We start from the raw sequence: 17,286 nt of genomic DNA, 5'->3' as shown, positions 1-17,286 counted from the left end.
CTCTGACATGCTACTTACAAACCTTCTCTGGCATGCTTCTTAAGTAAGTGATTATCTTGAAACATCAAGTGATGTTGATGAGACCACATTTGCTACTGTGTAAGACTACATCTTCTAGGTGGTGTAACCACTACACTGGGAGCCAGTTGGATAGCATGTGGCAGACCAAATGTTGTGTGTTATTTGCATGCACTATATAGATTTACAGGGCATTCTGTGTAAATATTTAGACCAAAAGTGCTTTAGAGCATTTGTATTTGTTAGAATGTACATTGACTTTGGCTTGTGTATCCAAGTGTTTCTGTGCATAGTGCCAAAGTGGATCAGTCTAACTGTAATGTCACTGAAGAATGTAAAGGTTGTTTAAATTTCATTGGTTACTGTCCACCTTAAATGTTCCTTCAGCAGTACACTGCAGTGAAAACTCTGCCTCAGTGTTTTTCTTTGTTAATCTGACCTTCTGAACTAAAAGAAGATGCTGGCTGGCACAGAAAGGAGAAAACAGTTGTACCTTGACATGAGTTGCTGAATGTTTGCAGAGCTTCAATTCCATTGCTGGGCCTAGATGAGTTGTGCAGGATTCTCATTTAATTAGTAGCATTTTCAGGACGTGCTCACACTCAAACCATCCCTGTATGATGAAATTGCTGTTCCCACACGCTGCTGCTGTACTTACACCTTAGCATGCCTTGGGGTGCTGCAGCCAAGGCAGCATGGCAGCAGCAGCTGCAGTAATGAACAGGGCTGAAAGAAACACTCCAATGGCTGCCTTTCAGCACTTGGCAAGAAAATCCTTTTTATGTTAGTTTCAAGGTCGTCAGATATCATTATAGCCAAGTATTAAAAATTTCAAAGAAAGGAGGCAGTGTGTTTGATTTATAGAATAATTATCTAGCTTTAGCTCTCACTTGGCTTTGGCATTGGTTTTGCAAGCACTCGAAAATTAAATCCATTTTTTATGGCACTACAAGGTATTATCTCACAGCAAATGATAATTAAACACCTGTGAAATCAATTAGCCCTTTAAGCAGGAGGAGAGGAAAAAAAAAAAAGTTTTCCAATTATATTTTTGCACCTCCAAACTTTCTAGTTCCAGAACCGGAGTAGCAGAGTAGCACTGCCAGCCAGTAGGCTGTTAACTGGCATTAAGATCACCCCCAAAGCACTGCACAGACGTAAATCCAAGAGCAAGCAGTTGCGGCCACGGCTCCCTTCCAAGTAGGATGCGTTAGCCTCACGAACTCGGTCTTGGGCAGCTCCCTCTCTGATGCACAGCTGAGCTGTCAGCTTTTCCTCAAAGACAGTTACTCACTTGGTGTTTTCAATGCCAAATTTAACTTGACAGTTTATTTAAAAGCCAACGTACCTTAATGGAAGCCAAGCAACGAGATGCTCCGTGTGGCAGAGTGGGTTTCTTCTCAAGCTCTCCAGCCAGTAGTTCAGAGCCATCTGCATTAAGCATTCACACACAGAATACTGGCCAAGTGGTTAATAGCTGGAACTGAGTATACTGGAAAACTGGGAGACACTCCACAATTTAGGCCAGTCTGTCTTTGCTGTAGCACTTTAACTGATGCGGAGACTTTTGGAAGATGAAGCATGTATTTGTGGGCTTGCAGATTCAAGGAGGGAGCTCTGGGCATAGTTGGTTAAGAGCCATCACAATTTTTTGGCTTGGGAAGGGAAAAAACCCCTCCAGTCCCATCTGACGTGTGCAGTGGTATGTGCTGATACTCCCTGCCAAAGATGAGCTCTAGTGTCTTCCAAAAGATGAATTATGTGTGGCACAGTTAAAATGTGCACTACTGGGTTTGGTGTAGGTTAAACCCGTAGCGTTTGGTTTGGCTTTGCTCCTGTATTTCCATCTGAATTTTGATCACCATAACACGTGGCAGGTTTTTGGTGAGTGCTGAATCAGCAGTGAGGAGGGAGGCAGGTGAGGACACTGAAGGTAGCATTCCCAAGATCTGTCTAGCTGCTGGGAAAGCCATCTGCCGTTTGTATCTCAAGTCTTCTGTTTCTGGAACAGGAATGGTGGTAGTACCCTGTATTGCTGTTTGGAGGATTAGATAAGAAAACACTGTGCTCCTTTGTGATTTCTATGTGGCAGGTGACATATAGCTGGGTGTAAAGAATGACAATTATTATTTTTGGCTAGCTGGAAATATCTGTTTGTCTAAACAGTCAACACAGAATCACAGAGTCATTAAGATTAGGAAAGATCATCAAGTTGAATCATCACCCAGCATCATCAAAAGTGCCATATCCACACATGTCTTTAACACCTCCAGAGATGGTGACTGCACTACTTCCCTGGGCAGCCTGTTTCAAAGCCTGACCATTCTTTCAGTAAAGAAATTATTCCTAATACCCTCTCCCCCTTCCCCCCCCTCCCCCCAAACTAAACCTCTGCTGGCACAGCTTGAAGCCATTTCCTCTCATCCTATTGCTAAGTACTTGGAAGAAGAGACCAACACCCGCCTGACTACAACCTCTTTTCAGATAGTTATAGAGAGCAATAAGGTCTCCCCTTAGCCTCCTTTTCTCTAGACTAAATCCCAGTTCCTTTAGCCACTCCTCACAAGATTTGTTCTTCAGACCCTTCACCACCTTCATGGCCCTTTTCTGGGCATGCTCCAACACCTCAATGCCCTTGTAGTGAGGGACCCAAAACTAATCCCACTATCAGCCTCTCCAGTGCCAAGTACAGAGGCATGATTATCTCCTTATTCCTGCTGGCCACACTCTTCCTTATACAGGCCAGGATGCCATTGGCTTTCTTGGCCACTTGGCACACTGCTGGCTCACATTCAGCCAGCTTTTGATCAACACCTCCAGGTCCTTTTCTACTGGGCAGCTTTCCAGCCACTCTTCCTCAAGCCTGTAGCATTGAATGGAGTTTTTGTGACCCAGGTGCGGGACTCTGCACTTGGTCCTGTTGAATCTCATACAACTAACCTCAGCCCATCAATCCAGGCTATCCAGATTCCTCTGCAGTGCCTTTCCTACCATTCATAGAATCAGCCAGGTTGGGAGAGACCTCCAAGATCATCCACTCCAACCTAGCACCCAGCCCTAGACAGTGAACTAGACCATGGCACTAAGTGCCTCATCCAGGCTTTTCTTGAACATCTCCAGGGACGGCGACTTCACCACCTCCCCAGGCAGCCCATTCCAATGCCAATCACTCTCTCTGGCAACAACTTCCTCCTAACATCCAGCCTAGACCTCCTCCAACACAACTTGAGACTGTGTCCCCTTGTTCTGTTGCTGGTTGCCTGGGAGAAGAGACCAACCCCCACCTGGCTACAGCCTTTGACCAGATCAAAACATCTGCCCATCTTTTTCTGCCTCCTTTCAATCAATGGCGATGATTTTGACTTCTGAGGAAAAAAATAGTTTCTATCAGAATTGGTAGTGAAAAATAGTTCCCAGACTAGTTTATAATCTCCTAAGTGTGGTGACATGGGGAAATGCTTAAGCTGTAAGGAGGAATGTATGGCATGGCTGATTAGTCACTGCTGAGCCTCTGCTGCCTGCCCAGGCTGCTTGGGATAATGGTGAACCAGGAATCTGAAGCAGCCCTCTAATCCACATGCTGATTGACAAGGTCGGCACATCAGAAGAAAAAAAAAAGAGGGGGTTGGGGACAGAAGCAGTGTGTTGGATCAAGAAAGTAAAAATGTAAAAGCATTTGGCTGAGTAGCATTTCTGCTTCAGATAATTGCCCACACAGCATTGTAGTGTTTACACCTGTGTGATAGATGGGGCCAAACATGTTTTCTCAGCTATGGGTGGTAGCAAGGAGGGGATATTTCAATTAAAGTGTGAATAAATTAGAATTGATTATAAATAGAGCTATTTTTTTTATGCTGCCTACGAAGGTATTAGCTGTGAACAAGGTGCACTTAATCATTATGGAAGGAATCCTGAAAGTTAATAGAACAGCCTGCTGATCCTTACAGAGGGATGCCAGCTTTGGGTTAAATCCGTAGCTATTTTAGTTGTAAAGCCCCAACTGTCATTTTAAAGGCATATGCATTTTGGATTGTAACGTGTTTGAATGATGCAGCTGAGGCCCAGGCCAAGTCGACCCTAAAATTGGCAGTAAAATGTAACCTCCACGCAAGCGTGCAGAATGAAAGAATACAGGACTGTGAGCAATAAGCATGTGCCCCCTCTGCCCAGCAGTCCTCTAGCAGGGATGCCAGGACCTTGCTGGACATAAATACTCTCCAAGCGGAACCGAGGACTTCTCTCAAAGCTTTCCTACAGGGAGTGCTGGGTACTGCTAGCAGTAAAGTGCCAGGAGCACAGCAGCACAAGTAAAGCAGTGCCTGCCCAGTTGCCCGCATGGTGCCCCACAGTGCTGGTCTTCACTCTGCCTCCTCGTCAGCAATTCAGCCTGAAAAACCTCTGCAGCCAGGTAAAACCAGAGCTTCTGGCCAGGCAGGCAATGCAGAGCTGTCCCCAGCAGCTGCCAGCCTGGGGTTTGCAGAAGGCACAGCTATGCAGGCTGTAAGACCATAGCGAATCTCCTTGCCATCTTCTGGCATCATCAGCTCATGGAAATAAGTGGTTCTGCAAACACATACAGCTCCCTTTGCCAGGGGAGAAGAAGAAGAGGAGGCTCTGGAAGGACCTCTTCTAAACACTTGACTGTTTTCTCTGTAACTTAAGGCCCCTCTGTGAACAGGGTTATAATACTTCATTGCCTCCCTTGGGTCTTGTTGAGATGAGTCAGTGAAGTTGGTGGGGAAATCAAGCCTATTGTGGATGTGATGTTAGTGTTTGCAATAGATGCCAGATTGGTACTTAATGTACAAGTGCCCCCATGTAGCTGAAAGGGTGTTTCTGGATGTCTGTGCCAGCTCTGATTCCTCTCCTGGACAAGTGAAGGAGAACATTCAAGTTCAGCAAAGATTTAACTCAGAAACCTACCTTTAATCATAGAGATGATCTCACTGACTTCAGTGAAACCACATGAGGTCAGAGTTAAGGAAATGCAGATATGCTTGCAGGTGAGGCAAGTAAGCTTCCTATGTGGAAAAAATTGCCAACATACATTAGCAATTTTCCCTCCCCAACGAGGCACTGGTAAAGTTTAAACCTTCTGCTGCATGACTGGTTCCTACAGGGCTGAAGGGAAAGAGTCTGAGACTGAGGATTGCCCTAACACCCTTAGTTCCCACCATCCCACCATGGCCAGTGGGCTGGAGCTTCATTCACCAGGTGCCATTCTGGGGGCAAAGGTCTCCTCCTTCCCTCTCAGGCTACTACCTGGCAGTCAGAGAAAAGTATGCAAAGGTCTCTGTTGCAAACTCAGCTCTGAAGTACTACTTGGCACATGTAAACAATTCTCTCCACAAGCAGTGCTTCAAACTACAAAGCTGTGCTTCCATATTGACAGAGATGTCCATGTATTAGTGGCTGGCTACAACTGCTGTGGGAAAGGCATTTCTGACTGGGTGTTTGAAGACACTGGGCTGTCTTCTCCTTTCAGCCAAGGCAGGGTGCCCCTGCTCCCATGCATACTACCCACAAACTGGCAGAAGTAAGATTAGCACTTTGCATTTAAGGTTTTCAGACAGATGTTTGATCCTGGAGTGATCTCTGTAGGGGATTGAACTGGACATCAGTCCTTTAGCACTGCACTCAAAGATTGTGTTGAGTCACCTTAAAACATTTGGGTTGAAATAGCAGAAAAACTTGTTCATTAGAAGAATCTCTGGTGCAATTCATTTGCTGCAGCAGCTTTTGATGGGTATTGCTTTACTCTGGGTCTGCTCCTTTTGTATTTGTGGGTTTTCCCTGAAGCGAGTGGAAATTTTGTGCCCATACATCAAGGTTAGGATGAGGCTCTCTGTGTATGCATGATGTAGATAAATTGCTTGATGACCACTGACCATACTATTCCAGAACTCAGCAATAAATCACCCATTAGGCTTTAAAACACACAAATGGGAGCAAGACGCTAACTGGTTTCCAGGTGGCAAATGGTCAACACAATCCTTTTTTCCCCCCCTCTTCTCTCTTTTCCCCTTGTAAATCTATCCTAATATCAGCAATTTAGATACAACAGAAAAGGTGCTTAATAGAAGATGTCACTGGCATATGGAGGGCTCAGTTGCACTGGCCTCATTCTCTGCTTTTCTTTCTGTTCTGGTTCTGCCATTGATGTTTTGGGGATATTCTTACATTCCAGGGTCTTAACAGGTTTTTACATATTTAGCTAGCTAATGATGGGGGATTTCTGCCTAGTGTATTCTAGCCCTAGGGGGTATTCTATTTTTGGTATTTATTAACATTTTCCATCACACAATATACAGTGAAAGTGATGAGCTTCAGACCTCTCAGCGTTTTAAAAAAGGAATGCTTAAAAATGGCAACTTGTTTGGTTATTTTGGTATTCCAGTTTCCAATGTTTTCTTTCCCCTCGTGTGCTGCTGTGTCACTGCTGGCTGGGGAGCTGGGACATGGCTGCCAATCAATATTCCGCAGAGAGAAAAAGGAACTGCTGCCACTTAGATGGAATATGGATATGTGTATTTTAACCAAAGCTGAGATAAGATTTTTTGATTTTCATTTTTTTTTAAGTACTTCCAAGTCTGTTTTGTAGTTTTAATTAATGCAACAAAGGGCTTTTATTTTACCCTGGGTGCAGATAATCTTAATCCATTCACAGTGACCTTTTCTTGTGCAAATTAGCTATCCACGCTTGTTTAAGCAAATGGGCCTTTGCAAGATGTCTCTTCCCAAAGACAGAGCTTGTAATTGAAAATTGGCTTACTCCCATCTGTCTGGCCTGTGCGAGAGTACAAACGCAGATCTGGACTTTCATATAGCAAACGTGATCATATACATCTCTATGTACTTCCACGTTAAAAAATAGCATTAAAACTTGTTCTGCCCGCAGGCTGCAGTTAAATTGGATGATTAGTGTTGGAAAATGTCGGTGCCACCAGCTCCTATCGACATAACATCTGTCTGCAGAGCGCAGGGCAGGCTGGACAAGGGAGGGTATTTAGTCTGCATCCTTTTGTCTCAGATGAGGTCGATGCCATTCATAGCTCTGCGGGTTTTGCCAGGAGGACAATTAGCTCATAACAGGATGGAAACTTTTTGGATTCGATGTGTGGTTTTGGTGAATGGTTTTGAAGTCATTTACGGAATCGGGAAAGAGGGGGGAAAAAATAAAACCCAACAAAAAAACCAACCCGTGACAAGAGTGTCTCTAAGTGCTTAAAGTTTTAACTCGGAGGAGCAGGAATCACTGCAGCTGTGTGGCTAATTGCCGAAATTTGACAGTTTATCCCCTTCACCACACTTGAAAGTAATCCCCAAGTGAGTCGTTGTAACCCCTCGTCCCTTTCGTAGCGCCTGCTTGATAACAGAAGATTTCTTTGGTGCGGTTTGACGATTTGTTGGCTTTGTAGGAAGCTCTTGCACAGAAACGAGCGCAGTCGGGCATGGCTTTGGCTACATTTGAATAGAGATCAGAGTCGCAAAAGTGCTGCAACGATGCTTTGGGTATCAGAATAATTCACGTGAGTTCGTTGTGCACATACAGAAATGGCTGATTTTTGCAAAGGCAGAATTATTCCCTGCCTTCTTGCTTTCCTGACCGTTTTCCTCAGCTCTCTCCTGTGCTGGCTGCTGCTGAGCTGGGGAGATGGCTGACATAGGCATGCAGGGAGAGGGAGCTAGTTAACCTGGCGGTGAGCAGCCTTGGACAGGGGTGATGTTATCCAGATGTGTCTCAGCAGCTGTTTGCATTTTCATGCCCAGTTACTCTAGGACTCAGCACTAATTGAATTTTCTCTTTTCTCCTGTGTTCTTGTTAGGTATGATTACCGTGAAATGCTGCACAATGCCACTTTCTGTCTGGTTCCCCGTGGCCGCAGGCTTGGCTCTTTCAGGTTTCTGGAGGCCTTGCAGGTAAGAGCTGCAGTTCAAAGCGTTGGCTACACTGGCTGCAATTCTGCATGCAATAGCAAGGAGGTGGAGAGGAGGGAAATGTGATTCATTTCCCCGGTGGACAGTAATCCACTTTGTGAAAGCCTCTATTCATAGTCCTGGAGCAATTGGCAGCTTCTTCCCAGGAGAGGCTGAGTACTGAACTTATCTGAAGGTTGAATCGCGTTACCTCCCGCAAGAGGGTTTCCCTGGATGCGGTGAGGCTGAGAGGCTAGGTTAGTTTAGAGCAGTATTTTATCAAGTTGTGAGACTTCCCGTGGGAGATGCTGGCCTCTACAAGTAAGCCCTGGGGCAGCAAAAATAGCTTATTTGTTTTCACTTAGCCAAAACAGACCTACTTATGCACTGTCTGTCTTAAGATGATGCTCACTGAACACCTGCAGAAGGTAGCCTGAAGGTTCTGAAGCCCCACATGGAAGTTTGTCGCAGGGAGCTTGCAAGGTGTTTGCAACAGTGCCTGAATCCTCTTACCCTTTTAAAGAGTTTTGGTTAATGGTCTCCCTTTGTGGCTGTTGGCCAGCAGCAGAGGGCAATGTAAAAGGGTTGGAGTCCCTGGGGCAGCAGAGCTTGGCAGCACAGTGATGAGGCCTGACGCTGACCTACTTCGGCTGCAGGCAATGTGACTTTTTTTTTTGGCAAGCATCAGCTCAGCCCTGGGGTCCTGGATCTACAATCAGCCATACAAAGAATCTTGGGAGATGCTGCAGCTGCCCTCTAGGAATGACATCTGTAATTCCATGGTGGTTGGGGAGGAGGGAAGGAGAGACTGAGGTGCTCCTTAGTGTCAGAGAGATGATAAATAGGGGCACCTTACAAGATCCTACCTCCAGGGGTCCTTCTGCCATTCTGGAAGTGTCCCAACGTTGGTGTAGAAGCTGTTAATGAATAGCATTTCACCACTTTCTTTTCAAACACAAAATGTCCCAGCCGCTATTAAAGAGTGTTGCTAACTGCAATACAGAGCAGGGTTCTGGTACCTAAGTGCAGATGTATAATATTTTAGAAGCCCAAGGCATTCTGCTGCTGCTTCAGAAGATCTTCAGTAGATCCTGTGTCGTGTCTCCTAGCCTTTGATGGGTTTTCTGGATACCCTAGAGCCCCCCAAGTGCAGTAAACATTTGGGATTAATCACTGAACCCCACACCTACTGTTGCATTTGAGATCTGAGTTCTGGACTATCTTTGCTCCTGCAGAGAAGATTTGGCTTCTGCTTCTTTCGGAGGAAGAAGTGGGACTGGGTTATTTGGGATGACAAATCACTCCACATCCTCTAGAAGAGCACTGCTCAGCTCTTCACCCATCTGGGCCACAGTCATGCATCTTTTGCTAGATACATCATCTTGGTAGAAGAAAGTAGGGGGGCATACCTCATTGTACAGAACCTGGGGACTCCAGGTCTATGATGATAAAATGCAGAGGATCTTCGTAGCAGCCCAGCAGCAGTATTCACCGATTGCCATGAATTCCTAATTTCAGTCTGGCTCCAGGACATGTTGAAAGACATAATTCACACCAGTGGGATGTTTTAAGCACGAAAACACATTAAGTGTTTTCTGATTGGCTTTTTTAACTCACTGATGTCAGTTCCAGATGCAAAACCACAGTTCTTTCCACATCCTGAGTACTGCTGTCACCAGGGAAGGTACACCAGTCTGAAAGGTTCCCCTTTGTACCATCTTTTGGGAGGTATGGAGAAGTCTGAAGCCTATCTGGAGCAAATTCAGAGCACTTGAGCTTGGCTTAATCCAAAAGAAACTGAACCAGGGCACATGCTCAATGCAGATTTTGTTGTAATAGCACCTTGCATCACAGCAGGAGATTCCCAGTTTGGAGCTTATGTTGTCATCCAGGTGACCAGAGTGCAGTGGCAGTCATTTGTTAACAGAAATACCGCCCTGTTTACACAGTGTTTGCAAACTGTGCTGCCTGTGCAGAGGAACTTGCACGACTTTCAGAAGCTTAAGTAATGCTGACAGATCATACTGCTATGAAATAGACACTGAGTGCTTTTTAGTTTTGTATAAGTAGTTTTGTATGCTTTTTAGTTGGTTTAAGATGGAAAGCGATTCTTATTTTTGTAGACAGATGATGACAGATGAGTTGTGTTCAGGCGGTTGCCTCTGTTTGGAGAGTTCATATCAAACAGGATAGAGGATTCACTCCTCCTTTGCAAAAAGTGCTCTGGGATTGAGTATGTTCTGTGTTTTCTGTAGGGTTGTCTTGCAGCGTATTACAAAAATTGAAGGAGTTAGTTCCCTGACGAATGCTTCTTGAAGCAGCAAGGGAGGCCATCATTTTGTATTAAATTCTCCAGGGTTACATCTGCAGCATTTTAAAGGTTCTACCCTCCTCTGGCAGCGTGAGCACTAGACTTCAAATGCCACGCTCTTGCAGACACCATTTTTTCAGTGGATGTGAGTAAGTGCAAAATGGAAAACCAGAAATAGTTGAGCTGTCCTCTGGGAGCCTCCATCCTCTGGCGTTCTTTGCTGTGTCGCCTTGCCTGAGCTTGTGCAAACAACAGTCGTGGTGTGGGTGCAAACCTCAAAGCTTGCCCTAGTCGTTGGGTACCTGCTAACCACTGCCATGTGTGCGTGCAGGCTGCCTGCGTCCCGGTGATGCTCAGCAATGGATGGGAGTTGCCGTTCTCGGAAGTGATTGATTGGAACCAAGCTGCCGTCATAGGCGATGAGAGATTGTTATTACAGGTAAGGGAAAGACTGCGGCCTTCAGCAGATCAGCTGATTATTGCTGCCACCATCTAAATGGATGGGGAAGATGAATCCAAAAGGTCAGGGTTGTAAAAGAATTTTTATCGTGAAGGGATTGTCTGTGTCACATTGGCTGTGAACTCTTTTAATATGACATCATTCATTTTTTGACCTGAAGGTCATTGTGGCCACCAGGCCACATTCTGAAATGCAAGAGACTGTTTTACTTTTCCTGAGAGGATGAAATCTCTCTGGTATGGAGCACCTGGATGCTTCTCTGAGGCAGAGCTGCCCTGGGCTGGGTGCCTTGGTGAGAAAGAAAGCATGCGAAGGCAAGCTGTGCTCTAGTTCTGCAGAAGTACTCTATCCTCGGGGGCCCCACCAGTGCTGTGTGGCTGGCTGGTAGGTACTGAAAGGCCTCCTCAGGAAAGCAGGTATTTTCTCAGGCAGTTTTGTGCAAAGCAAAATCTGTCCTCATTCTTTAATCTGGACCATGGAACATTGCTTTCTGAAGCAATGTTCATGTCTCTTACTGTTAATGACCTTGAGTTCACGAAACAAAAGTGGGGGCTGAGAAGTTAGAATCTATCTCCTGCTACCTTCAGCATCCACTTTGGCTTTAAATTTACTAGGTAGTTTTTTTTTTCCTGTTTCCCTCCTGAGTTTTATAGTCTACCTACATTCTCTAAAGTATGTGGAGACGCTGATGTTACGAGAAGTTCTGGAAAATTGTCTTCACCAAAGCAGCATTTGATAAAATGCCATTTCCCAGCATGAAGCTGAGATCCATGAGATACGGAATAGCTACTAAGTAGCCTCTAAGAGAGAGGTGTTTTAATGGTTGACTTGAATTAATTTCCAAAGTGGCAAGCTATTGTCATCCACAAAGAGAAGCCTTCAAAGGTACAGGCATCTGGGGACCCCGAAAATTAAGTACCTTTGGAAATCTCATTGGATATCTATCTTCTTGTCTGAAGAAGTAAATGTTCACGAGGAGCTGGCTTAGCAAGCCTTGCAAAGTGCTGCCTGTTCTTCTTAATGTGATACAAGCTGCAAAACTAAAAGGGCCATTTGATTTTTGCTTCTATGGACAGCACATTTATTATTTTTTTTTTTTTCAAGAGCAGAAATTATTTCTCTCTTTTAAGTAATAATAATTTGCTGATCTTCCTGCTTTCCGGTAATACGCCATTCGCTCCCTTCGCAGCTGCTTCGGTATTGAACAGCTACTGCACCGTTATTAACAGTGTTTTTAAAGAGCTGGCAGAGGGCCTGAATGTCTGCTCTGGGAAATGTTTCTGTTATGTTACAGTTTTTCATTTCCTGTTTGAGAGGAGCTGGGATGTTTTTATTTGCATATTCTCCTCGTTATAGCACTTAATCCGGCCTTTCTGCATTTATTTGTGCAAGAGGGGGGAGGGTTTGCTTCTCCATAGTTATTACTGAAGTGACCTTTTGTTAAGATGTCATCTCATTCTAATAATTCCCCTATAATCCTGCCAGATTAGTATTAATACATCATTTTTCCCACCTGTCTTTCTGGACAAGTAGATTAATAACTAATAGGCAGCTGCAGTTAAGGTAAGAGCTCTGATTTTTCTTTCCAGCTGTTGCAACAGAGCAGGCACCAAGGCTTTTGGGAACCTTGGCACATCACCATTGTTTTCCTTTCACAGCCTGTAATCTACTTCTTCTCACCAAAACATTCTGGCTAGCTTCAAACTAGCACACTGCAGTTGCAGGCACTCACAAGCATGGTGTGGTCTGTAAAATCCTAACTTCTTGCAGTAACCTTCACAGTCAGAGCAGCCTTTCCTTTAGAAAGGTTGGGAGTGAGCATTGATTTTATTTATTGCTCACACACCTACATGCACACACACACAAGGTTGCATATAATGCAATGAAGTGTTTATAGAAAAAAATGCCATAGCACCACTGTGAAGTGACTTTGATCTTACGTTTGCTGCTGATAATGATCCTGGGTGTGATTGATACACATCTGTGAACAGTCAGTATAGGCAATGTTCATTCTCCTTGTACTTACTGGACCTTAATTGGAAAAGCGATGAAAAGAAAGAATATTCACCCCAAAAGATGAAATCTGATGCAGTTATTTACTGCATCATGTCACAAATAGCGATGTGACCAGTTAGAAAAACATGCAGTAGTACAGATTTTTAGCATCTATCTTTCAAACTAGTTTTGCAATGAATATTTTACTTAATGGCATATATTTAGGAGGAAGTTCTTCACAGAGAGAGCGATTTCCCATTGGAATGGGCTGCCCAGGGAGGTGGTGGAGGCACCGTTCCTTGGAGGTGTTCAAGAAAAGACTGGATGAGGCACTTAGTGCCATGGTCTGGATGACTGGATAGGGCTGGGTGCTAGGTTGGACTGGATGATCTTGGAGGTCTCTTCCAACCTGCTTGATTCTCTGATTCTATAATTTAAGCTCGAGGACCTATGGTGAAAGAACATAAAGTACCATCTTCAAAAGCCTGACCATTCTCTTCTGTTTCACCTTGTTGTAGTGCTAACTCTCCCACAAGCTCAAATTCTGTATTACAGTTAGCAGTGTCTCTAAGATGAGGGTCTCAGAGTCAAAGGGCTTAGAGAATAGATTGTCCTGTCTGGCCACACCATGTAGAGCCATGGTCATTTTGGACACGGTGTCCAGACATGAATGCAAATTGTGCAGTAAAGAGTTTACTAATTCTTTTGGAAATTTTGCATATGAATTCTTGAAATCCCAATTTTTCTTCAGGAAATTGTTTTGTGTGAAAACATTTGATTCAGGAACCTGAGAAAGCAAATAAGGATTACTGCCACCCCCCAAGAATATTTTAGGAATAAGCAAAGTGTGTTCTGATCAGGAAAGGGTATGGGGGAATGTTGTGGGGTGCAGGTAATTTCAGAATAAGCTGGGATGTACAAAAAAAGGCAACACAGAGCCCAGATACATGCTTCCAAATTAACAAACTAGCGAAAAAGTCTGCAACAAATGAGTGTCTGAGAACATGGGGGTCCTAATAAGTAATTACAAAAAGTAGGCACAAAAGCACTGCTCTTCATTCCTAGCAAAAATGAACACAAATCAGCAATGTAGCTTAGATGCCTTTCTGATGCAGTGAGTAGCCCTTGTTAATTGAAGTAAATTGCAGTTAAATTCCTTTGATAATGTCAGTTTGCAGTGGCAAAGTGGTGTACTGGAGGCCTTGGTCAACATCCTAAGGTAAAGAACGACATGTATGTACCATTAGTTTCCCTCCAGTGTGGAAGAGGGATGTAGGAATGGGGAGCTGGAATAGAAGTGAAGCCCTCCCAGTCTGATCCAGTGAGCAGTTAGATTTTTTTAATGGCAAAACATTGCAGCAGGACAATTTGAGTTTTATTTTAAAGCAACCTGTATGAGAATTAATGTATTGATTTGAAAAGAGAAGCAGTGTTTTCCCTTGTGAATAAGGGATGCTACTCTTTCTACCCACAGTAACCAGTAAATGTAGTTTGATCCACAGGTTCCCCAAAAGTGTAATCTTAAGATGTTGCTGTTTTTTTCCTTTGGGTGCTTAGTGTTGCCATGCTGCAGTGAATGCAATTCCAGATCCCTTTAATATATTTTGAGAGTGGGGCTTATTGATGGACTGTAAAGACCCCCAGGTGTTGGTTTGTTGAAAGAGTAGTCTATGAAAAGCCTTTTGCATCAGGGATGTGTGGAGAAGCTCCTTACTGTGCCACACCAGACCACTAGGGAGAGACAGCTTTTGTTACCATAAAGCAGCTGAAAACTGAAATAAAGCGTATTAAAAAAGATAATATATATATATATATATACACACTCAGTACAAGAGGCTATAAAGGGTAGGGTCTTTTTCCATCAAGGCTTTAACTGTTGACACATGCATCTCTGTCGGACAGGAGCACTGAAGCTGTGCAGCTTGCTAATAGAGGAGAGGACTTGTCAGCAGCAGATTAATTTGATGAGACTGTGTTGTTTTCTGAGGCTTCTGACTATATTACCTCTTGTATTACAGATTCCTTCTACAATCAGGTCTATCCATCAGGATAAAATCCTAGCACTTAGACAGCAGACACAATTCTTGTGGGAGGCTTATTTTTCTTCAGTTGAGAAGATTGTATTGACTACACTAGAGGTGAGTAAAAAGTATTTGGGACCTTGCTGAGCAGGGAGGTTTCTGTGATTGTCCAGCTGCTTCTGACCTCAGCCAGCATTGGACCTTGGTTTTCCTGACGTGTAGTTGGTCACTGGGAAGAACAGTTGGCATCTTTTCTCCCCCAAGGAAATACTTCCCTCATTATTGGAACTCACATGAGAAAACTGGAACAGTGAAGAATGAGAGCTGCTCCACACTTGGAAAGGTTGTCATGCGTGATCTTGCCTTTGCAAGGCTTTATGGCTCGTGAATCACTGCCCTTGTCCTTAGCAGTGAGTGTGTTCCTTAGGAAACCTTTATGGAATTCATTTTGGAAAAAATACTACTGTAAAGCTTCTCCCTGACCATTCCTTAACATATTGATGCCTTGTGATGGGGCTGTTGTTCTGGCTCTAGGAAGAAGGGAGGCTTGTAAATTGCTGTCTTATCTTCACAGGCAGGATACAGGAAAGGCCTGATCATCCTTATAAAATATTAATAAATAATCATGGTTAGATTGCTATTAAACAGGGAGACAGATGATCTCACATGTGGAGAGAATCCTCTCTGAATTCAGAGGCAGAGGGGAGATGAAAGGCTCTTTAGAAGTGGGGCTCAGGCTACCATTTCAGAAGCAGGTTTCTCTTCTAATTGTTTCACATTTTGCACGTGAATTTTTGACACACTTTTACAACTGAGAACGTCTCACTTTGTAGGTGCAAATGCATTCGTTTTATGCTAATGCTTCTGCAGTTGCATCCTTCTTTGTGCACAGTTGTAAAGCTCTGCACTTCCCACTGTGCCTGTTTTCCCCTGAAAACTGCAAATGAGTGCTGCTGCCTGCAGTACAGGCTGCCCATGGCTGATCTACCTCCAGCTGCTGCAAGACAGTCCCTCAGGTTTTTCAGTGCCAGTGAAAAAAAAAACAACCAGAGAGTGTTTTCAGAGCCCCTGCAGTAGCTAATCCTCCCAATGCTCTCCTTGTCCTCAGAAGAGCATGTCTTCATCTGCGCTGCCTGTTGGGAACTGTTCTGCATCTTTACATTCTCATAAGCACTGATGAGGTAGTGATCACAGCCCACATCAGAATCACACTCACAAAGCTGGAAGACTGTGTGCTGGTGCTTGCAGTCTCATTTACCCTTACAGACGTACTTCTAGGGTGCCTCCTGCCTCCTCTGCATGCACCCTGCTATCGTTAGGGGCTGCTAAAAGGAGAGGCACACAGCTCTCCTTGCTGTCTGTACAGGGTTAACTCTCCAGGGGGAGTAACCTTGAACCTGACCCTAGGTGGTCTTGACCCCTCCCCAGTGGTCTGTCTGAACACTACCAGGTGATGGTTAGCCCAGTCCCCCTTCCTGCCTAAAGATCCCTAAAAGCAGGGGGACTTCCTGTCTCTCTCTCTCTCTCTCTCTCTGCACTCCCTGCCTCCCTGCTTACCAGCATCACCATCCTGTTCCTGGTTCTCTTTGTTTTACCACATGGCCATCACCCACAAGGCAGACAAAGCCATCACCATCAAAAATCTGGTTGTATTTACACATTTTGTATTTGTTTTCCCTTCCCTATACATTTGTAACTTCCCTACCTCAGATACCTTTTTAACTGATTGTTAAACTTTTCTTTTTAACTTCCAGATTGAGTGAGATTTATTTATTTGGGTGTGCTTACCTTTTCCTCTCTCTACATCTGTTTCCTTTCTTTTGGGAAAGAAGGGGGAAGAGGGAAGGGCACTCTATAAATTGTTATTTGGTTCTATCAAATTTATTTGAGTCTCTGGAAATTTAAATTAGAACTGAGACACCATCTCACTCCTGCCTGTGCTAGGGCTGGTCTTGAGGAGATGTAACCTGTGGCTTTCATGGTCTTGGTGTTCTTAGCACTTTCCTGGAACACATCAGCCCATGTGGCTGCAGGTGCCCAGGGTATAACAAAAGCCATGATAAAGCTGAAGCAGCTGGACAACCACCAAGCTAGAGTTTCTGCTAGGAGGGGGAAAAATAAAGTGAAAACAAAAATCTTCCTGGAAGGTTTAATTTAATGTAACTTTGTCATGCATGCCTGGTGTTGAAGCTATGTGCTGAGTTGTTTCATTTGTTTATGAGGGTGGCTTTGGCTCGAGGGGTTGTTAGTTTTTCTTTTAATTCAGGACTCCCAGAACATTTGTTTCCTTTTCCATTCTATTCTATTCTGTTCTTAAGAACAGATACTCATTTCAACTTGCCTGTGTGAAGTCTTGAGTTAACCTCCTTTCATGAAGGCATACAGGAGCTGAGAGTGACTTTGAAAGTCTCTTAAAATCTAATGCTGAAGTAAATTTCTTGCAGGATTTATTTTTTGTGGTAGATGCTATCCATCTGCTGGTGTAACACTGTTGTGTCAGAGTACTCTAATGATGCTACATATCATCAGAATAAACACTTGCCTGCTACCTGGAGTGCTGGTAC

General features: G+C 44.1%; 1 protein-coding gene across 1 annotated transcript in view; it reads left to right on the top strand.

The window, feature by feature from the left end:
- Positions 1–17,286, top strand: part of EXT1 (exostosin glycosyltransferase 1) — a 191,826-nt gene that overhangs the window by 156,075 nt on the left and 18,465 nt on the right. The window contains exons 2-4 of the mRNA XM_064154185.1: positions 7,845–7,938; positions 10,578–10,685; positions 14,720–14,839. Coding sequence (XP_064010255.1) covers positions 7,845–7,938; positions 10,578–10,685; positions 14,720–14,839 — 322 coding nt within the window. The remainder of the gene's footprint in view (positions 1–7,844; positions 7,939–10,577; positions 10,686–14,719; positions 14,840–17,286) is intronic.

Source organism: Pogoniulus pusillus, chromosome 14, assembly GCF_015220805.1.
Source record: "Pogoniulus pusillus isolate bPogPus1 chromosome 14, bPogPus1.pri, whole genome shotgun sequence".
Taxonomy (NCBI): domain Eukaryota; kingdom Metazoa; phylum Chordata; class Aves; order Piciformes; family Lybiidae; genus Pogoniulus; species Pogoniulus pusillus.
This window is presented reverse-complemented; position numbering and strand designations above follow the sequence as displayed.